This window comes from Onychostoma macrolepis, chromosome 24, assembly GCF_012432095.1.
Source record: "Onychostoma macrolepis isolate SWU-2019 chromosome 24, ASM1243209v1, whole genome shotgun sequence".
In the NCBI taxonomy this organism is placed as follows: Eukaryota; Metazoa; Chordata; class Actinopteri; order Cypriniformes; family Cyprinidae; genus Onychostoma; species Onychostoma macrolepis.
In genome coordinates, this window is record NC_081178.1 from 19,449,776 (window position 1) to 19,472,860 (window position 23,085).

The following is a 23,085-nucleotide window of genomic DNA, read 5'->3' on the forward strand; positions in this document are numbered from 1 at the left end:
TTTACTGATATAAGATTATTGTAGAGTAAAATATCATACAATACATGTTGATTACTTTTTTCTAATGCTTCGTTCATAAAATGGATGAAAAATCGTGTTCCATTGTATTTTAAATTTGGTTGTAGGACCATAAAAACATTTTCAAAATTAGTAAGTGTCATTTACCTCAAACCTTGCCTTTTGATTTGTTTGTTTTTTAAATTAATTTATTTTTATTTTTAAAAATATTCATATTCTCGTCCCTCAGATGCTTTGAAGAGGTGGAGCCCCAATATTACAGACTCAGACATTGATGCAGCAATGGGGGAACACCTGAAGCTTGCTCCAGGAAGAGTTGGGGGTGGTGGATATAAAAATTGAGCCATAAACAACTTTCACAGACTCTAAAAACATGTACATATGTGTTAACCATATTCCAGTATTTTTGTTGTTTACTTGTTTTATTTATGGCTGTTTAACAGTAATGCAAGACTGTTAGGAAAAAAAAAATAGTACTTCCATAGCTCTGACTTCCATGCATCAATGGTGGAACACATGAATCACACTCCTGGAACAGCTGGTGGTTTGTGGACCAAGAAAATGAGAGTAAACATTTTGACTTTTTTTTTTTTTTTTGAAAGACTCTAAAAATAGTTACATACTGTATGTGTTAACTATGATCCTGTACTTTTATTTTCTTGTGTAAATAATGGCTGCTTAACATTAATGTAAAACTGTTAAAGAAAATGCCATTGCCACAGATTTAGAATTAACCACATTCTACTATTTTAATTTTCTTGTTTGGATAGTAGCTGTTTAACAAATGGAAGACATTTTTCAAAAATGTAATATTCACAATAAAATATGTTGTGCTAAATTACAACACTATTATTCTTGCTTAAGTCCTTGAATAATGTGTTATTGTTTGTGATGTACACGTGATTAAAACGTTTTATAGACGTTCAGGTCGGACTGGACCGATTTTGGACCTTTTTACAACCTTTGTCAAGTTCAGATGTGTTAACCTCAATACATAATTTAAGGCCTTTCACGATGTTACACAATGGGTGTGTGATTATTTTATATGCAGGCTTATATAGTTTAAATTAATACATTAAATTAACACAAAATAGACATCCAGAAGATGACACATTTAGACGTGTAGAAAAGACGTGTAATTCACGGCCAGAAAGACGTCGGTTCAATTTTCATTTTGGATATATTTTTCAACCAGGACGGGACGTGTCGGAGGGACGTCTTTTCAACGATCATTAAAATGGCGTTCTTTATTATTACGCTGTAACATGCACTCGTCTCACTGACGTCTTAAATTTTTTTTTTCCTATTTAATCCATTGAATTTAAGACGCAGACGAGGCGTAGACGTCACGTAGATGTCACGTAAGTCACGTGTTATGGCGTTCGGATAGGTTCTTTATTATTACGCTGTAACATACACTCGTCTCACGGACGTCTTAATTTTTTATTTTTTTCCTATTTAATCCATTGAATTTAAGACGCAGACGAGGCGTAGACGTCACGTAGATGTCAGGTAAGTCACGTGTGGCAGTGAAGTGTCGAGCCAGACGTCACGCGTGATTCACGTGTGGCTGTGAAGTTATTTTTTATTTTTTTCCCTAACACGTACCATAACACGCTGCTCACACGGCTCAGTGCAGTGTGTGAACGAATGCACAATTTACTTGCTCTTCATTCACTCCTCTCAATGAACGTGACATCTGCGCCTGACTTGTAACGTGAAGTCTGCGTCTGACCTTTTTTTTTTTTTTTTTTCAGTTTTTAGTGCATCTGTCTTTTCCCCGGCTAACTTGTACAATATACATTAATCGTGTGCATATTAAATATAAATATATTGATATAATAATAATAATTTAGACATATTTTTAGACATTTATTTTTATTACACTATTTGTAAAAGTATAAAGTGCAAGTGATCTATTCTGTAAGGCAAGAGTACAGTCATTCCCTGCATTAATGAGAAATTTGATGTATAAATGTATTTGTTGGCTCTATGAGGACATATTGGTATAACTGTCTTTTTTAATGTGTATTGTTTTGGGTTGTATTGTGTGTTTCTTGCTAATGGACCTTGAGTCTGGAAATAAAGTTGAAATAAATATAAAGGTAACATAAAACGTCTATAACATATAAATAAAAATGTCTCCGAAAGGAATCCTTTAGTGAAGTTTGTGTTGCTTATAGGTACAGGTGCTGGTCATATAATTAGAATATCATCAAAAAGTTGATTTATTTCACTAATTCCATTCAAAAAGTGAAACTTGTATATTATATTCATTCATTACACACAGACTGATATATTTCAAATGTTTATTATTTTAATTTTGATGATTAGAGCTTACAGCTCATGAAAGTCAAAAATCAGTATCTCAAAATATTAGAATATTTACATTTGAATTTGAATAAATGACCATCCCTACAGTATAAATTCTGGGTATCTCTTGTTCTTTGAAACCACAATAATGGGGAAGACTGCTGACTTGGCAATGATCCAGAAGACGAACATTGACACCCTCCACAAAGAGGGTAAGTCACAGAAGGTCATTACTGAAAGGTGTGGCTGTTTACAGAGTGCTGTATCAAAGCATATTAAATGCAAAGTTGACTGGAAGGAAGAATTTGGGTAGGAAAAGGTGCACAAGCAACAGGGATGACTGCAAGCTTGAGAATACAGTCAAGCAAAGCCGATTCAAACACTTGGGAGAGCTTCACAGGGAGTGGACTGAAGCTGGAGTCAGTGCATCAAGAGTCACCACGCTCAGACGTCTTCAGGAAAAGGGCTACCAAGCCACTTCTGAACCAGAGACAAGGTCAGAAGCATCTTACCTGGGCTGTGGAGAAAAAGAACTGGACTGTTGCTCAGTGGTCAAAAGTCCTCTTTTCAGATGAAAGTAAATTTTACATTTCATTTGGAAATCAAGGTCCCAGAGTCTGAAGGAAGAGCGGAGAGGCACAGAATCCATGTTGCTTGAAGTCCAGTGTGAAGCTTCCACAGTCAGTGATGATTTGGGCTGCCATGTCATCTGCCAACATGATCTCACAGAATTCCGTGTAATGTTCACGGACTTAATTAACCTCCGAATCTGAGATGGCATCACGGAATCGCCGAAAATTCCGTGATGGGCTCACAGAAAAAAATCCGTGATGGGCTCACAGAAGTGATACCAATGTAAGTCAGTGACAGGCATCAGCCGTGCTCCACGCACGGAAACCCTTAGCATCAATATGCCGACGCGATACTGGGAAATTTATCGTCATCATTATTGTTCAGAACTGGGTAGGTTTAGGGTAGGGGCGGTGTCAGGTACTCCAGTGAAAGTATAACTGCATCGGAGTCACTCTTTTTACGTGGTCCGATGCAGCGCTGGTGTTGAACCAGTGAATCCGTGCATGGACCACGGCTGATGCCTTCTGTGAGCCCAGCACGGAATTTTCGGCGATTCCGTGATGCCACCACAGATTCGGGGTTAATTAAGTCCGTGGTCATTACACGGAGTTCTGTGAGATCAGGTTGCATCTGCTGGTGTTGGTCCACTGTGTTTTCTGAAATCCACAGTCAACGCAGCCATATACCAGGAAATTTTAGAGCACTTCATGCTTCCTTCTGTTGACAAGCTTCATGGAGATGCTGATTTCATTTTCCAGCAGGACTTGGCATCTGCCCACACTGCCAAAGGTACCAAAAGCTGGTTCAATGACCATAGTGTTACTGTGCTTGATTGGCCAGCAAACTCGCCTGACCTTGTCAAGAGGAAGATGAGAGACACCAGACCCAACAATGCAGATGAGCTGAAGGCCACTATCAGAGCACCCTGGGCTCTCATAACACCTGAGCAGTGCCACAGACTGATCGACTCCATGCCACGCCACATTGCTGCAGTAATTCAGGCAAAAGGAGCCTCAACTAAGTATTGAGTGCTGTACATGCTCATACTTTTCATTTTCATACTTTTCAGTTGGCCAAGATTTCTAAAAATCCTTTCTTTGTATTGGTCTTAAGTAATATTCTAATATTTTGAGATACTGATTTTTGACTTTCATGAGCTGTAAGCTCTAATCATCAAAATTAAAAGAAATAAACATTTGAAATATATCAGTCTGTGTCTAATGAATGAATATAATATACAAGTTTCACTTTTTGAATGGAATTAGTGAATTAAATCAACTTTTTGATGATATTCTAATTATATGACCAGCACCTGTATATTCATGTCGTTTTTTTTCGTTTTTATGAAATCCTTTTTGATTTTTTTTTTACATTTGGTGTTTACTGTGTTTTTATCTTTTACATTTTTAATGTAGCCAACAGCACATCAGTGATGGCCAACCCGTTGATCGCAATCATCTGTTAGATCTGAGACTGTTGCTGTGAAATAATAATTAAAAAAATAGACAAATACATAGAAAAATACATTATACCTAATGTTCAGTTTTTCAAGCGCCTCTCTTCTTTGCTTTATTTTACGTTTAAAACATAATATTAAGATTCTTTGAAGAATAAAAGGACAGCACTTATTCATTTTCCTTTCGTTTTGAAAAAAAAAAATAGCCTACTTTTATTTAGCAATAATGTTAAACTGATACAATTTCTATATTTTGAATAATAATCTGCCAGGATTTTGTCAATTAATCCTGTAAAAATATCACAGAAAAACTTTAAGCAGCACAATTGTTTCCGTTGACAGTATACATTGAAGGATCATGTGACACAGAAGACTGGAGTAATGATGCTTTGCATCACAGAAATAAGTATATTAAAATAGAAAACCATTATTTTAAATTGTAATGATATTTCACAATATTAACCAGACCCCGCCCCTTCAATTAATAAATAGCCTAAATAAATAAAATCTTATATAAATATGATTCATCTATTTTTTTGTCGTGTCCTCATTGTCGTTGAGAAAACCTATTTCTAAGATAAAAGCTTATTTACGATGATCAGTGAATTATATGTACCAAACAAGCAAAGAAGAATTAAATATAGGGGTGTGCGATATAGCCAAAAATGATATCTCGGATTTTATCCATAACGATAATCAAACTATATGTGAATGCACACGACACAAATAAAAGTAGACAGTTCCGAATGATGTATTACTCTTACCTTTATAAGCAAAAAGTATGGCTTATTTTAAGCTGTTTCTACTGTAAGAAAAAAAATGCGAGTGATCCTGCTGGCGCCTCCATATCCTGCAGAGCGCGCTTCAGCTTCCACTCTCTGCACAAACTGTTGGATATGCGTCTAACAGTGCGCATTTATATAGGTTAAACATTTAAACAAGTAACATTGTGATATGCTTGAACTGTTTTATAGATTTTATTTTAGGCTAGTCGTGATTATTTGAGAAGGCTAAATTGATCAAACATAGGCTTTTATCATCTTACTGTCTGCCGCTGGCCGCTTTGTCATTAATGTAAAAAAATAAAATAAAAAACCTTACATTTAACGAACAAAAAAATATTTTTTCATTACTTACAAAACTGAACTGTTTTAATAACAGCTGTATAAGCTGTTTTGGGAGAAGGGGAAATATAGAGGCTAATATAGATCTCCTCGATAGTAAGTGTGCATTAACAAACTAATTTATAAAGAATTTAAACGTATAGCTACAGGAGATTATCAGTGCTATTTTCTGAGAGATGTTGAACCCTCAGTAAGAGATAAATATTTTACCTTTTATCTTACAGTTGCTCCAAGGGTTAAGGAGACACATTACAGAATTATGTTTAGGATTTACCCTGTTAGTGATTTTATGCAGAAAATATTTACATTTTAAGTGGACCCATGTGGTGTTTAAAAAAAAATTAATTTCCTGAAACACTTGATCATCTATTCTTTTACTGAGATGTTACTTCTAAATTCTGGTTTGATATTCATAGTTGGTTATCAGTAAAAATGTAAGCAATTCCTCCATTTGTTTTGCAGGATATATTTTCTTTAATGTGATTTAAATTCTCTTTTTTAAATGTTGTCAACTTTGTTTTCTTTTTGGATAAAATATCGTATTCATACATGCAAATGGTTAAAAAAAATAAAAATGTAAGCCGTCCTTTGTTTCAGAGCTTTAAGTACTTAAAAAAATAAATAAATAAACAGAAAGTCTGAAACTCTTTGCCACTCCAAAATATTTATTATTTTAATGTATTTTTATTTGATGTCTTTTTGTACAATGGCATACAGAAATTTTAATATCATTTGTACAAATTAATATTTACAATTTGGAATAAGCTATAGCATACATAAGAAAGGTAAATAGCACTTAATAGCTAACTATACAAAATTGAGGAGGAGTAAAACAATAAAAGAGAATGAATATGAATAATAAAGCATGAATAAGTGTATAGAAAGTGCTGGAAACCATTGCAGCAGACGCAGACATCACTTTCAGGCAGAATAACTTTGATGTGGAAGACGTAAACGTCACGTAGATGTCACGTTCAAGCAGAGGAACTGTAATGTGGCAGACGCAGACGTCACGTTCGGCAGACGTAGACGTCATGTTCGACAGACGCAGACGTCACGTTCAGTGAGACGAGTGCATGTAACAGCGTAATATTAATGAGCCCGGCCGAACACTGTTGCCAACTTAGCAATTTTGTTGCTAAATTTAGCAACTTTTCAGACTACCCTAGCAACTTTTTCTTTCAAATGCACCTAGCAACAAATTTAGCAATTTTTTTAAAATTTATTTGGCAACTTTTAGCAACTTTTGATAAGTGACTCAGACAATAAAAAACACACATTTTCCATCCAAATTACACAAAAAGAAAACCAAAGATGCCTAGCAGCACACACATCACGTGAATTGAATTAGCTGCTATTTGCATTTCTTCAATATAATAATAATAATAATGACAACTGAATAATTGAATAATTGTTCATTTATGATAGGCTACACTTGGTTATAGCTTGTACTTGCGATTGTTGATCAGTTAGTATGCTGTAAGAAAAATGGAAAATATAGGCTACTAGTAATTTTCCAGGACGTTATCCATTATCCACTGTAACCCTGTATCCGAAAACACAATGCGTAATTTAAAATGCAGGTAAAAAACCGATACGTAAAATTCTTTCATATTAACATAGTAGATTGTGCCCTATTTTTACAGCCTTTAGATGGCTATGTATTCTTTGGCTGCTTGTCTTTTTACCTCATTATGTTTCTGTTGCCTAAAGGAGAAAAGGTGAAGATGCACTGTTACATCATTGGAAGACTGTATTTTTAAGTGTTATACACGCAATGTTTTAAATTAAAAAAAAAAAAGATATTTTGTAATTATTGTGTCTGTTTTCATTGAATGCCAGTAGTACCTATGTAGAGTAAAAAATAAAATGAATTCTATATAAAAATAAACAAATCTAATGAAATATATATAAAATGAATGAATTACTGTAGTATACTGATGAATTTACTGTAAAACAGTAAAGTTTGCAACTGTAAATCAAATACAGTTTGCTACTGTAAATCTTAATTACAGTAACTTACTGACAACCGTGTTGCCAATAAGTTACTGTAAAAACCCTTTGAAATATCTAACAGTGTACACCCTGTAAATGGTGAAAATCACTTATGTCCCCCTGAGAAACAATTACGTCCGAATAGGGCTTATGAGACATTATTAAAATCAAACAAATAACTTACTTATGCCCGTCAGCCTTGTCATGGTATTGGCCACCAACCACAGCCCTTCTGAATCCTCTGTCTTAGGCAATTCTTTGCAAGAATTCTTTGCAACTGGTTCCGGCGTAGCCCATCTTGGTGACATCAGCCTTGAGGCCATGTCGCCAGGTGTTTCTTGGACAGCATATTCATTTTCCTTCGTGGTTCCACTTAAATTCCACTTAAGCGCCCAATCCAAACTCATCTTTTCTTCCTGATTTCTTCTTCAGCGGGGGTGTTTGTGGGTCATTTCCCAGAGGGTGGTATCGCTGATGGTGTCAGGCCAGCAGATCTGGAGAATCCTTCTGAGACAGCTGTTGATGAAGGTTTGCACATTACTGATGGTCATTTTGGTCATCCTCCAGGTTTCAGCCCCAAACAGCAACACTGACTTCATTAGTTGTTGAACAGGCAGATCTTAGTTGCCGAGGACAGGTCTCTGGGGCTCCAGATGTTCTTGAGCTGTATGCAGGCTTTTTTGCTTTGTCTGTGCCATTGGTCAATGATGCTGCCCATTTAGGTGAAGGACTGGACTTTTTCCAGGGGATTTCCATTCATCATGACTGGATCCTTACTTGTGGATTTTATCTTGAAGATCTTGGTGTTATCTCTGTTAACGATGAGGCCAATCTGAGATGTTGTCACTACATTAGTCCTCTCTTGCATCTGCTGTTTGTTGTGGGAGAGAAGTACAAGGTCGTCAGCAAAGTCCAGATCCTCGAGCGGGGTCCACGTGGCCCACTGGATTCAGTTCCTTCACTCTCTAGTGGATTCCTTCATAATCCAGTCAATGGCAAAAAGAAAAAGGAAAAGGGTGACAACAGGCATCTTTGTCTAACTCCTGTTTTCACCTGGATGCTGTTGGTGAGCTGCCCTCCATGGACTCCACAAAACATTCCATTATAAGATTTTCTAATCAGGTTAACCAAGCAAATAAACAAGTGAAAAATATATTTTCACAAGTGAAAATATATTTTTACAATATGTCAGTGTTTCTGTTCCCTGTGGTCTAGATACACTCTCTGGTAGCAGAGTTAGGACATTGGTGTTGCCATGGTGAAGCGTAGCTAATCTGGAAACAGTCCAGAGTCTCCAGGAAAGCTGATCTTTCTCAAACCCACACACCTGCCAATTGCTTTTCCTTTAATCACCCAACATCAATCCCACTTAAGAAACACATCCTCTACCTGTAACAATATCAAATCATATTTTTAAGTCACTTCTAACACATGCAGCTGCATTTTTTATAGGGGTCTGTTCCCTGCTGGTCTTTGGTTCTATTACAGAATACAGATTTGGGAAAATATTATGTATTATGCTTATTATTGGCTACATGGCATTAAAATTAAATCAGAAAAACTGAAACTGCGTGTAGTTTTATTTTATTATACATGCTTGTGCCTCCTAACTAATCTCTTTTTTTTATTTATACATTTTTTATTTTCTTTATTTTATAATTTTCAACAAGTATTCAACAAGGCACGTAGACATTACCTTTTTTGTATGCAATCCACATTAATAAAGTAAATTGTAATGTTGTTGCAGTTTTAAAAACCATCGTTAGATAGCGCCAGATGACCAAAATTAGAAACATATCATATATATGAAGTTTAATGTTTTATTGGATTGCAATACCTTTAAAACCCCATTAAAAGTATGCTCATACATATAACATCTAGCAAATTAGAGCTATTTCAAATTAGAGGCTCTCTCGCAATCATAACAGTCAAACGCATCAGCTTGAAACGTTGAATAGACAGGTCTGACGCCTGCTGACTTAAATACAAAAGGGTATCTACTCTTGTCCAAAAGAGGGCGCCGGAGAACTTCAGGTGATTTAGAGGGACATGACAATATTCTCTAGGCTAGAAAATGTAACTCACATTTCATGCTTGGCACAAAAGTTTAACAAATGATTTTTAATGAAATTGTCAGTAGTCAATATTGATCAAGAACTAGCCGATGTCTTGAATGAGTACATCTCGGAGCTGTTGACGGATTTTTACGGAGACATTTAGTTCTTGAAGGGAAAAAAACAAAAACAAAACTTAACTATACATCACAGTCGACAACAACAACGTAAAATTCCATGTTCTATTTTTTTCATAATAAAATGTCAGTTTGTAGGCTATAGGATAATTCATTATAAGTATTAAAATATAAACATACATCTATTTTCTTGATCCCAATGACATCTCTGACCACATGCTTCAGTATCAGACGAATGCATGCATTTCTGCACTTCATTCATTTGTGCTTAAAGATCTAGTGCCTTTTGAAATCTGTAGCTTTTGAAATTGCTGTCTAATTTAAATTCAATTACATTTGATTTTCATTTTGAAATTCCTTCAATAAACAGATGTCCTTCTGATATAAGCATATAGATCTATAGTAAAAAAAATAAATAAATAAATTAAAAAAAAAACAAGGATAGAAGGTGCCATCCTTTATGCTGCAGCAGAAGGCCTATATGTAGGCTACTGGATAGGCTTATTATTATTATGTTAACAATAGTGTGAAAAATTACCAGTGCTACCTTAAATTAGTAATATATATATATATATATATATATATATATATATATATATATATATATATATATATATATATATATATATATATATATTGATTACATTTTAAAGGAATTAACACCTTTTATTTTAGGGGCAAAGAATGTAACTACAGTATTCTTCATCTGAAAACACACGATGTGTGTAGGCTATGTATGTTTGTACAATACATAATCTGAAAACACTGATACTTTTTATGCATGCCGACTGCATAAGATTTAGTTTTAACATTTTGACGCTTAAAACAGCAGGTTGGAAAAACAAACAAAAAAACACTCTCGCTGCTTTCTCTTCGCGCTAATGTGCAGCAGGAATCTCAACACTGCTTTTACCTTTTCTAGGTGTTGTTGCCTTACACGTGCCCGTAGCAGAGCGCATGCGCCGTGAGGTGGTCCTCTGTTTTTATTGCCAGGTGAGTAGATTTTGTGCAGGTAAAGTGGAATTTTGCTTAAGGACACAAGACCCAATGAGATAACACTGTGTGATGTACCACATTCAGAAAGAAGACACAAGAATGTCATTAATGGGCAAAATGGGAGACTGGCAGGTACGTTCTCTTCCTTATAAGGTAGGCTATGAGGGTGATGAAGGTGCACGTTTTACTTTTGTATAGAAGTGAGAATTAAGTCTTCTACACGGTAGCTTTTCAGAAAGGTTTTCCAGACAGTATTAGTCATTAACCAATGTAAATAAAATGCTACTCACAAAAGCTGTATAGTTCACGGAGGTATGTTTGCGTTTGAGACGGTGAAAGATAGAGTGAAGGCAAAGGCGAGACAGCGGTGAAAAAATAATCTCTTGATCAGATTTCTCTAAAATAAAGCACTCTCAGGGTGGCTGGTGAGAGAGTCCAGATTTGTTGTTAGATATTGGATACGCAGGCTGTTTATTTAATTTTTCACACTATTGTAAATGTTTTAATTTGACTCACTCATTTCCGATATTATTGCAATTTGGTCATTTTGTGCAGGCCTATATAACGCATTTTCTTATAGTAAGATGAACGGGAAAGACTTGATTTATTTATTATTTTATCTATAAGCTATTTTCCCCCCTGCAATAATAAGTCAGTGCATTTTATTTTATTTTTATTATTTTTTATGAGTGTGTGTGTGTGTGTGTGTGTGTGTGTGTAAAACACGATCCTCAAGTTGATGTGGCCCATTATGACACTGTAAAAAAGAAAAGAAACCCAAACCAAAAAAGAAAGACAGAAAATAAACGTGAATCAGTCATTAATTTTGTGAATATAACACCGTAAATAACTGACAGACTATGTCAATTTAGATACGAATATTGTGAATGGACAATTTTCCCACATTGAAGATTACCAAATAGTGCTAATAATGAAGACTAGTATTGCTTTTCTTTTGTGCGATTGGTTTCAATGATGCAGACCCCCAATCAATAAGCAGCGAACAACAAAGCAGCACACCCATCTATTTCTATTGCGCGTTTTCTTTGCCTCTCTTAATCGTCATTGTGTCTTAGTTTCTTTCGGCCTCTCATTAATGACAACTGGACTCACCCCACCAAAAATGTTAATGGAGAGAAGGGAGAGACAACGCCTTAGACTCGGCGACCTGTCTCCTGACCTCATTCACATTTAACAAGCCATGTTGTTGTGTTAATTATTTACATTTATCAAATTGCGCCGTTACACGCTCTAAATAAGATGTATATCTACTGAAGAATCTGCTTTTTTTGCATAACACTATTGAGAGTGTTTTACAGGCCCAGGCTCACTATAGGACTAAAACAACAGTTTACAATTGTCAGACTGGAATCAGTGTGGTTTTGCCCACTAAAACACGTGCATGCTGCAGCAGTTTAACATTGTTCAATATATAGGTTGCTTCTGGGTTGTAGATTCGAAAACCTAGAACTTCTTGAAGAATGCATGTGAATGCAAAGCGTGTGGCCTTTGATAAAAAAAAAGAAAGAAAAATCTTTATAATGGTTCGGGTTATACTTGGCCTATTAACTCCGCTCTGAATTAATCCAATTGGATGATTAATTCAAAAGAAAAGGTGAAGTCATCCTTCACCACTAATATTAAACCCTGCATTTACAGTTCCCTTTTGAAATACAAATGAAACTCAGTAAAGGTATTCTTACTGGAATTCTCGTTGCAGTTTCTACCTGTGTATATTCATTGGCTTTGGTCTCTTGATATGCTAATGAGGGTTATTACAGTAGCGCTCGAGTCTCTCTCTTCCACCATTAGAGGGAGATCTGAGCGCGCAGCTCAAGCCTTGTGCACTGTGTCAAACTCAAGCGAAGGCGCACTTCACTCTATCCACAACCAATGAAAATGCTTTGGAAATTAACTGATAATATTAAATATGAAGACTGCGAGGTAAGCGGCTTAACCAGGCTTTTAATACCAAATATTGCATGATATTTAGCATAATTCTGAACGGTTTAACTTTTAAATCAGTAAGCTTTTAATTTTATTTTTTCTTGCTGTGTGTACAATTTAATTCAACACAAGAGCAAGTGATAAATAACATACTGCAATACAGCATGATCCAGCACACATGTAATTTTCCAACATAATAATAATAATAATAATAATAATAATAATACGCCTAATACATACACGTATCACACATTAAATGCCTGTAGAAGTTCTGTAGTACAAAAAAATCATGAAAACGTAATATCGAAATGTGTATGAAAAATAGACAATAAACAAACTTACCAAACGTAAGTTTTGGTAAACAATCAAAAGCATCAATTGCAGTGGATCGTTTCGTTTTAAAATAAATGTATTTGTCTTTTTTTTTTTTTTGCTTGTCTTCCCCTCTAGTATTTGGCATGATTTGTTTGGTGAATGCAGTAGGCTAATATATGGGAGCAGTTTTCGGAGTGGTGAAGCCAGTAAAACGTGTTTTCGCTCGTTTCACACACGCCATGATCAGGAAAGAATCTCTGCACTCCGCGTGTCCTTATGAGTTTCTTTCTCTCGACGCACAGACTCGCATTAATTGTAATAAGTAATTATTTTCTTTTTCATAATAATCACGTATGACATGAAAGCTTAGATGGAAGCGTGTATGATGAGTATTCACGCGTAAAGTTTGTTGAATATTTGCTCTGGCGGTGAGTTAAGCTGCATCGGCGTGTGTTGATGTGTCTTGGCCGTTGTTAAATTCGTGGTGAGGGATTTTAGTGGGCCATGGAGCACGAACAGACGAAGACTAATGTGAAAAACAATGAGGTAGACGAGCATCCAGTGAACAGTAAAAATGTGCCAGCCCAGATGCCCTCAGCGTTTGCTGGATTTTCACCAGAATCAGAGGTGCACATTGTTTCCTTCCTTGTGTTCTTCCCCCCTCGTTCTGTCTTTCTTTCACTTTTGCTTGCCCTCGAACCTTTTAAAATGTTTCCCCCCTCTCTGATTCGTCAGACGCAGGAGAATGTCCCTCTTTTGTCTCTCTCTCCCTCTCTCTCCCACTCACTCTCTCTCTCCTCATCTCTGATTAGATATACTGATTCCCCATTCAATGGACGTCATTTAGTGCAGTCTGCCTTGAGTTGCTTCCTCGCTTCACGCTCGATTTCCGACCATTCTTCTCTTATTAAGTATTCGTGTAATATTAATAGTCATGAATATCTACCATTAGGAGTGCAGAGGAAGCGGCAGATCTGTGCTAACATGAGCTCAAGCGAGGGAACAGTTCACTGACAGAGCCGGGAGACGCCAAGGGGATCTAAGAAACTTTAGAGAAAAGCATTGCATCTAAACAGCAGATGAAGAACAGTGGGAATTTACCCAGATTCTGATGGATTATTGCTTTATTTGAACGCTGGTCACCGCCACCTTGCCCTACAATTATCATTGGCTTGATTTAATTTGCACGTTCATTTTCGTTTTGTTCCTCTGAAATTCTTGTCTTTTGAAGTCCTCGGAAATCCTCGCTGATGTTAGTGCACAGTTTTTCCGCGATGGTGAGTGACTGTCGGGAGTAAAAATCTGAAGACTGCGCTCAGCATTTACTCTCCGATTGTTTGTTTGTTTTTTATTTATGTATTATTATTTTTATCCTGTCGTTTTGTCTGTTCCATCATGCAAGCGGTAATTGGTAGCATAAAATGCTATTACAAAGACTTAATACTTGATGTGAGCTCTGATTATTTTCATTTGCCTCTCAGTAAGATCTTTAATTGCTGAATGAACAACAAACCATCGATGTACATTTTAATGTAAAATAACATATTATTCTATATGGATATTGTTATAATTATAATGTAGTGTTGTTGTTTTGATATTTTGTTCTTGACCAGATTAAAGGCATGCTCGGTTTTCTGTTTAAATAAATTACTAAATGCGATAACAAATCACTACTGTTTTTTTTTCTTTTCTTTTTTCTTCCTTTATATATATATATATATATATATTATTTTATTTTATTATTATTATTATTATTATTATTATTATTTTAACAGCACTAAAACAGCACTATATATTTATCTCCTAAGGATCGCCACGACGGGACCAGCAATGGCACAGCCCGGTTACCCCAACTGGGCAGCGTGGGCCAGTCTCCGTACACCAGCGCTCCTCCGCTTTCTCACACGCCCAACTCAGACTTCCAGCCGCCATACTTTCCGCCACCCTACCAGCCCATCTATCCGCAGTCTCAGGACCCTTACTCTCACGTTAATGACCCGTACTCCATCAACTCTCTGCACGCCCAGCCTCAGCCACAGCACCCGGGCTGGCCCGGCCAGCGGCAAAGTCAGGAGAGCAGCCTGCTGCACCAGCACCGCGGGTTACCGCATCAGCTGTGCAGAGAGTACCGCAGAGAAGTGCTACTTCCCTCGGGTCACGGCATTGAGACTGGACTCACGGATTCAATCCCTATCCATGGAATACATCACTCTTTAGAAGATGTTCAGGTAAGGAGAAAAGCTTAAATCTTATAACATGTCACCTCCATAATCCAACTCCATTATTAGGATTTGCTGCTGGTGCTATTCTCAGTGGAATCTCGGACAGTCAAATATCGGGTCACATATTTAAATTGTTCTTATTTAAGTTGTTTTATTGAATATATTACGGTAATGCACAACAGAACGGTTGTTGAAATTGTTGTTTGAATGTAAATATACTATTTAAATGTATATTTGCTGGTGGTGGTCAATTATGTTCGACATTTTTTCTTGATGGCCTATGGTAAACGTCGCATGTTTTATGGGGAAAACCATTTAGAAAAAAAAGAAGTAATTTTATGTAAAGTTCTATTTTAAACGGTAGCGCGAGAAATAAAAAAATAATATATATATAAAAAAAAAAGTAATATCCATTTTGTCCCATGAATTAATTATTGGATTTTTTTTTTTCTCGCTGTTGTTCATCCCAGTAACACAAAGTGAGTGGTGTACTGGGCTTTTTGATTAATATTGTCTGTCATTTTTGGACGTGATTCTTGGCTGCCCCCCTTTTCATCAGTAATTTGATTGCAATGTGCCTGCTGAAGAGATCTGACGAATTGAGCCTGGACAAAATTCTCTGTTCCACCATAACTGCATGCTTTATAGGTTTCCCACGTTTATTCTCTGGGTAAATAAATATATTTGCTATTATTATATTTTATGATATAAAACAATATAATTCACGCTTTTATTATTTTAATTAAATGCCTACTTTAAACAGTATAGACGTAATTAATATGGGTCAGAAATATGTACTTCTATAAAGATGCTGTTTATGGTGTGCGTAGTCATAAATACTAGGCTACTATGTAAAGCGTTTGTGCATTTTCTCTTTTGATTGCATTTTATTTCGTTTGCAAAAAGTACGATGTTTTTGAACTTTCGATCATTATTAATATGCTTTTTGATCTTTGCAGCATGTTGAAGATCAAGGAATTCACATCCCAGACCAAACTGTAATCAAGAAAGGTAAGCAATTTCCTCTCAAATACCGTACGTGCTTCCACTAGCAGCTCTCCGCTCGTAAAGTCTACCCGTGCTTGCTTTGAGACAGATCGGGTTAATTTGTAGGCCTTGAGATAGTCTGACGAAAAGGCACAAACCATTTTAACCAAGTGTTCCATAGCGGGCACTATTCGTGTAACTAATACGTGTGAGTTAATATGTTGGTGCTTGAATAAGTCTGTGACTAAATTTAAAATGGTAGCCTATTCTTTAATGAAATTTGCTGAATGTCTCATTCAAAGATGACATGAGAAACGTGCGTAGAGACTTTGTTTACTATGAAACACATTTGTAGTAAATTAAACATGCCTTCTGTGTAAATTTCAGTTGAAGTCATTATTTTGCAATTGCGTGCCTCTTTGTTTCGTTCGGATAGCAGATGGTCAAAGAGGGCTGCAGGAGAAGGAGTGTGTTGAGATCGAATTGTTTTCTCATATTTACGTGCGCTGTGGCTAGATTTAATTTTCTTCGTTTTAACAATGTAAAAGCTTTGACATATTAAATTTGATGCACCATGTATGAATCCACAAAAATACACATTGCGCATACACGTAATAATTGCGATCTCACGAGTTCGTTTAACTCCTCTTGTCTCTATTAGTCTCCCCTGAGCTATTAATGTCACTAGTGATCTATCCAGTAGTGCTTGTGCTTTTGTTTCCGGTTAGCACATAAAGAAACAACGGGCGCTGCAGCAGGATTTAGGCCTGAACACTTATTTGTAAGCGCTCGTGTGTGAGTGTGTGTATTTCGGATTTGTGAATGTCATTCGATGTGCTTGTGTGGCAAGGTTACCAACTATTTAGAGATTAAAACTATTATGAGAAATAATACACAGTTTTATTTGTAGGAAGTATTGGATTAAAATGTATTATTATTAATAATAATAAAAATACATAGCCTATACGTTTATAAACATTTACGTGGATTATGCCACTTTTTTCCTCTCTATTTTCGTTTATCAGTTTCTGTTTTATGATGTCCAACAAATAACAGCTACAGTGAGCAGTTAGTGGAAAATTTGAGGCAATGCCATGCTTGTTGAACTGTCATTTTCTCCAAGCTTGGTGTGAAGTCACCATTGCGATAATATGAAATATTTTGATGGCTGGGCCACTTCATTACTTGGGGCATATTGCAGCAGTTACATTCATGAGCTGAATGAAAAGCAATTGCTGTGGTATCTATTTTCCTTCCTCTCTGATAAGACCATATTGCCTTTGATTCCACACAGGCGTGCGAGATGATGTGCATATAAACGCATATGTCTAATCTTACTCAAAAGCTGCCTGCTGCATAGCAATTCATCTTTTTCCATTTTGTTGGCGCTGTAGACTGAAATGGGGGGCCTAATCATGTTCTTTTTTTTCTTTTTTTTTTTTTGTCAAGGTCCTGTTTCCATATCCAAGAACAACAGCAATATCTCTGCTATACCGATAAATAAAGACGGGCTTTTTGGAGGTGTGGTAAACCCAAACGAAGTATTCTGTTCGGTTCCGGGTCGTCTGTCTCTTCTTAGCTCAACGTCAAAGTACAAAGTCACAGTAGCGGAGGTGCAGAGACGTCTTTCTCCGCCTGAGTGCCTGAACGCTTCCCTGCTCGGTGGGGTCTTGAGGAGGTGAGCTGGACATCTATCGCATACATCAGTAATTATTTATTATCAAGCGCTTTCCGTCGCCACAACCCACCGAAATGACAGCCTATTAAAAATCATACACCAACACAGGCAAAATACTGAACCTGAATTAATTTGTATATACTTGTAGTGGCCTACCCAATCGCAATGAGCACATGCTGCAATATCTTAATGCAGCGCGAGTTAATCTATAGACAATTGTAACCTTAATTATATCTCACGTGATGACAGTGGGAAATAAAATACATTTTTATTTATTTGTTTATTTAGATTTTTACTTTTGAAACATTCCATGGCATCCTCTAAAGCAACATGTCTTTCTTTTAGCATAAAAAAGTAACTTGAAGAGATGTTATCTAAACTAAACAGGTCTCTTGGGGGACACACGACTGCCTTTTTTTTTTTTTTAATTATTCAAGGTTATGCGTGCTCCGGGCTATTATAAATATTAGAAATTTTAATATAAATGATATGTAAATATATAGCATGTATAATGTATAACATATATAATGATTAGCAGTAAAATAAATAATTATAACATAATTACAACACTATAATGACATTTAATAACAATTTTGTCATTTACTTCAAAGGGCCAAATCTAAGAATGGCGGAAGATCTTTAAGAGAAAAGCTAGATAAAATCGGATTAAATCTACCAGCAGGGAGACGCAAAGCTGCCAATGTTACTCTCTTGACGTCACTGGTGGAAGGTAAGTTTCCTGATAAATATATATTTTAATAAAGCAGGTGTTTATTGCTGCTACATGCTACATTTGCATTCATCCGTGAAAAGGAGAAAGTATGTTTTGCAAGCAACAAAGCTGAAGGATAGAAAAGAGAGAACGGATTCCGGAGATACAATTTGGAAAACAATTTTGTGGAATTACAGGAAACTCTCTCTCTCCCTCTCTCTCTCTCTCTCTCTCTCTCTCTCTCCTTTATACCTTTAGCAGCACCACTTGTCTTTAAATTTGTCTTTGTAGGGCCTACTTTGTGTCATATTTGCAATGCTGTTTTATGGCACTTTTATGCAGTTGCTGGATATATTGCACCACAGCCGAAATCACTATGACATGTATTATTATTATTATTTATTTATTTGTTTGTTTGTTTTTAATTATGCGTGGATTTTATCCTTGTCTGCTTGATGCAGTTGACCTGTAGGTTGAAAGCCTATTATAAAATATAAATGAGTTAATTATGTTGCACTGCGAAGATGCCATTGCTGTTGAATAAATCCATTTTGCTTGCAAAGTTGGAGGTGATTATTCCGTGCAGTGGTATTTGGTGTGCCATGGGTTTTAAAGGTGAAAGCTGGAGACGGTTCATTGGTTCCTGTTAATCATTGTCGCTGAAGACTGAATGTAATATTCATCGTGCTTCATTGAAATTTAGTCTTGTATGGTAATGAGCCTGAAGAAATGTATGATTCCTGCGAGATAAGGGCGAGGGGGTGGGGGTGGTGGACACGCAAGCAGACGCTGATTTAGTCGGAGGACACTGGCTTTCTGAAGTGCTGTTATTGTTTATGATCTGCTCCATTTTATGGAAAGCAGTTTAGTAGAGTTGAGCTTTGATGCTAATTGGCGCATGCGTTCTTCCGGATTCTAGGCTTATGACAGGAAGGCTTGCAGTAAAAATCCAACTGTTTCAGGAAATTAAAACCAAAGGGGGAAAAAATAACCAAACACACAGACCTATTCGGAGTATCGGAGGTTTTAGCTGTTTTATAAAGAACAGCATTCTAATATTTTAAATAGGATCACGAATAATGACATGGTGTCAGTCTTATGTTCAGAATCTTATGTTCTGTTAATCTCACAAGGAGGGCAAATTTTGACGCACACATTTGACAGAATTCAATTATCTATTAGGTAATAGAAAATAAATGTGCATTGCCAATGCTAGAATTAATAAAGAACGATTTCCTGCTGTCCTGTCCAATGGCCTTGGACGTTACTTAGATGACAATTATGAAATATATTAATTAGTCTAAATTTTATTGCAGTAACATGTTACACATACTGACTCTTATTTTCTTCTAGGTGAAGCGGTGCATCTGGCCAGAGATTTTGGTTATGTATGCGAGACTGAGTTTCCAGCCAAGGCGGTAGCTGAATACGTCAACCGACAGCATTCCGACCCAAACGAACAAGTCCAAAGAAAAAACATGTTATTGGCAACGAAGTGAGTGCTATTCTAACTATTTAGATATTTACGCGCATTTCACTGTTTATGACAGCGTTTTTTTTTGTGTGTATGTTTGTTTTTTTGAAAAATATTTTTCAAATAAAAATTTGCTTTCTGTTAGATACACAGGTGCCAATAGCCTATTTAATGTAGGCTAGCTTTTAATAAATATGTCTGCATTTTGGAACCAAATGGTTTCGTAAAATACAATTTTGCATTATACGCAACCTGTAACGAATTAGTATTTTCCCGTAATTTCGGGAATTGCGCACGCTCCCAATGAAAATATACTAATCATAAAAAAAGCAACAGCGCGAAGACACTCTACTTTAGATGTCATAGAGCCCCGCTTTTAGGTGTAGGCTAATCCAATTCTTTCGTTTCCAGTTGACGTATTACTGACGTATATGCGACTCTCTTTTCAAACTGAGCATGAGTTGTCCATCGCTCTGATGGACACTGCTCAACGAGCTGCTGTCAAAAGGAACATTCGTGCCACTGATTAAGGGACACATAAGGAGCACGTAGTCTTAATACATTTCTGACTTCATACATTCAGCTGTAATTAGCTTCATCCTGACACGCATCCTGCATTGTGTCTCCTTCTAGACAAATCTGCAAAGAGTTCACGGACCTGCTCTCGCAAGACCGCTCGCCCTTGGGGAATTCACGTCCACAGCCCATTCTTGAGCCCGGGATTCAGAGCTGTTTGACCCACTTCAGTCTTATTTCTCATGGATTCGGGACTCCGGCCATGTGCGCGGCCCTCACGGCGCTGCAGAACTATTTGACGGAGGCCATTAAAGCCATGGACAAAATGTACCTGAACAACAATCCTAATAGCCACAATGAGACGGGGTCGAAGGCGGGTGACAAAGACGAGAAGCACAGAAAGTGATGTCCAGCCAACACATCCCAATTGATGTATGACAAAATACATATATAACAAACACTAGTGATCAAGATGAAACACTGATCGCGCCACCTCCCGATCTTGACATTTTGAAACTTAAAAAAAATAAAAAATAAATAATACTAATAAAACAGTTCACTTTGGGATTCGTGGACAAATCATTTCTTTAAATCAAAATAAAGCAGTGTGCCAATGAAAGGAGTATAGATCTGCCACAGCAGGACTTTTCATGAACTCCCTTTGTATGAGTTCAATGGACTGAAATTCAGCGATTTTCCCTCAGTATCCCCATTTACGATTGTAGCCATGTGACAACAAGAAGCTGAAAGAGGAAGATTTTTTTTATCAGTATTGTGAATAAACTTGAAAGAAAAAAATCTACAGCTCCACGCCATGACTTCAAGAACTGACTTTTCACTCGACCAAGCGACCAACTTGAACTTTGAATTTCAACACGATTCACGGTTATATGAGGGAATCTGTGTTCATGTATGTATATATTTATTTATGTGTAATTTAATGGGAATTGTAAATATGGTACGTCTGTTCAAATTTCTTTCTTTTTTTTTTTTTTTAATTTATCTGGTGCCTCCTGTTTTAGTGGGTTTGAATATTCGCTTAGTTCTTCATGTGGTTTTATGGTTCTTAGAAAACAGAAGTTTGGGGTATTCTTCTCTGGGATATTTCAATTCAGCCCTCTTGTAGCATGTTGAGGCGACACTGAAGCAAGTGAACAAATTTAAAAGAAATAAACATCAGTTTCTCTATATATTATTCTTATGCCATTCAGTTTTAGATCGAAAAAGGTCATTGCAGAGACCCCGACGATGCTAGTTTTGTGTTTCTATCTTCTTGTTTTTATACGAGCTTTTTATGTGTTGTGCCAATCACCTCTTGTTCTTCCCTCAAAGCACCACAAGAGCAATAAATGGATATTGTCTTACGAATTCTTCTTATTTTTTCTTCCTTCCTTCCTTCCTTCCTTTTTTATTTTTTATTTTTTTATTTATTATTATTATTTTTTTAATAATAAATTTAACATTTGGGACTCTCTGATATCTTGCGTGTCCACTGTCTAAATTGGAGGCGGTTTTATCTGTATTGTATAAACCTGTGCTGGCAATAGCTCCCATGCCTGTCAATGTATTATAGTTCTTTGTTGCCCAGAAAAAAAAAAAAAATAAATATTTGATACGCTTCATGTCGATTTTTATTCATTACTTTTTTTATTCACTGCTTGCTGCGATGTATCCCTCTCTCGCTCGCTCGCTCGCTCGCTCTCTTTTCTATTCACCACAGTTACTGTAATTGAGTTTAACTCTCCCTTGACGATTGCTCCATGCAATAAGCAGTTGAACCCATTGTTTCCCTCAAGTATAATAATAATAATAATAATAAAAAACTTACTTTCAACTCTTAGTTCAGAGTACAGGATCATTCAAATATGGCAGGGAGCTTTTTGCCAAGCCAAATGACACGGAAAACAATGAATTCTCTTTCGTGTTTGAAGCGAATGTGTGTAGTTTTAGCCCTTGAGCAAGAGCGCTCTTTAAATCAGTCACATGTAGAATCCAGTTGAAGGTTAGTGCATTTGCCATTTTCATGAATTTATTTGTTGACGTCACCTTACTTCTCCTAAAACAATGTCACTATGCTAAATATTTATGTCATTAAAATATAGATCTATAGTTCGTTTGAACGAAATTGAGGGCATGGCACTTAAGCGTTAAAACGAAAAGCAACATTCATGTCGTAATTTTACTTTTCCAATTAGCTTAGTCATTGGGTACACTTGTAGATGTCATGCCAGTACACGTATGCTTATTTTGTGCATTGCATAACTCAGTTTCAAATAGAGTTTGATTGTTTATTGATAGCACGAGCCGGGAAATCAATCTCCATTCGAGCTTGCTGGATATGCTTGCTGTGTTCTGTTCATGTAGAACAGACTTCTGTCATGGGCACTGAGAAAAGAACTGCCTGCACAATATTTCAACGTAGTGATTATTCGTTTAAAACATTTTATTTTTTTTGTGCTCAGACAGTCTGTTCGACTCAGATGCAGTTGTTTTCAAATAACATGAACGGAGCCTAACTGTACATGTCCTTGGCATAATTGCAATGCACAGTGCAGCAGCAGGTGAAGC

The 23,085-nt window shown here is 36.4% G+C and overlaps 1 protein-coding gene across 7 annotated transcripts; it reads left to right on the top strand.

Annotated features, from left to right (window-relative positions):
• Positions 1 to 10,639: 10,639 nt before the first annotated feature.
• Positions 10,640 to 22,139, top strand: tfap2a (transcription factor AP-2 alpha). Of its 7 annotated transcripts, none has more exons than XM_058764652.1 (8): positions 10,640 to 10,663; positions 10,751 to 10,819; positions 14,737 to 15,156; positions 16,110 to 16,161; positions 17,587 to 17,815; positions 18,427 to 18,545; positions 19,881 to 20,022; positions 20,635 to 22,139. In XM_058764652.1, exons 2-8 carry the CDS (start codon positions 10,766 to 10,768, stop codon positions 20,921 to 20,923), a joined length of 1,305 nt encoding a protein of 434 aa, XP_058620635.1. In that variant the 5' UTR covers positions 10,640 to 10,663; positions 10,751 to 10,765; the 3' UTR covers positions 20,924 to 22,139. The 7 variants fall into 7 exon arrangements, with proteins under 7 accessions (XP_058620635.1, XP_058620633.1, XP_058620636.1 ...); XM_058764651.1 differs by lacking the exons at positions 10,640 to 10,663; positions 10,751 to 10,819 and adding exons at positions 12,529 to 12,610; positions 14,160 to 14,205; XM_058764649.1 differs by lacking the exons at positions 10,640 to 10,663; positions 10,751 to 10,819 and adding exons at positions 13,341 to 13,555; positions 14,160 to 14,205.
• Positions 22,140 to 23,085: the final 946 nt, after the last annotated feature.

What these genes read in the sequence shown, in the direction of transcription:
- tfap2a (XM_058764655.1), top strand. Translation starts at nt 13,433, where the DNA reads ATGGAGCACGAACAGACGAAGACTAATGTGAAAAACAATGAGGTAGAC. An exon ending in GATTTTCACCAGAATCAGAG is followed by an intron (nt 13,556 to 14,736) that starts GTGCACATTGTT and finishes TTATCTCCTAAG; the next exon opens with GATCGCCACGACGGGACCAG. An exon ending in ACTCTTTAGAAGATGTTCAG is followed by an intron (nt 15,157 to 16,109) that starts GTAAGGAGAAAA and finishes TGATCTTTGCAG; the next exon opens with CATGTTGAAGATCAAGGAAT.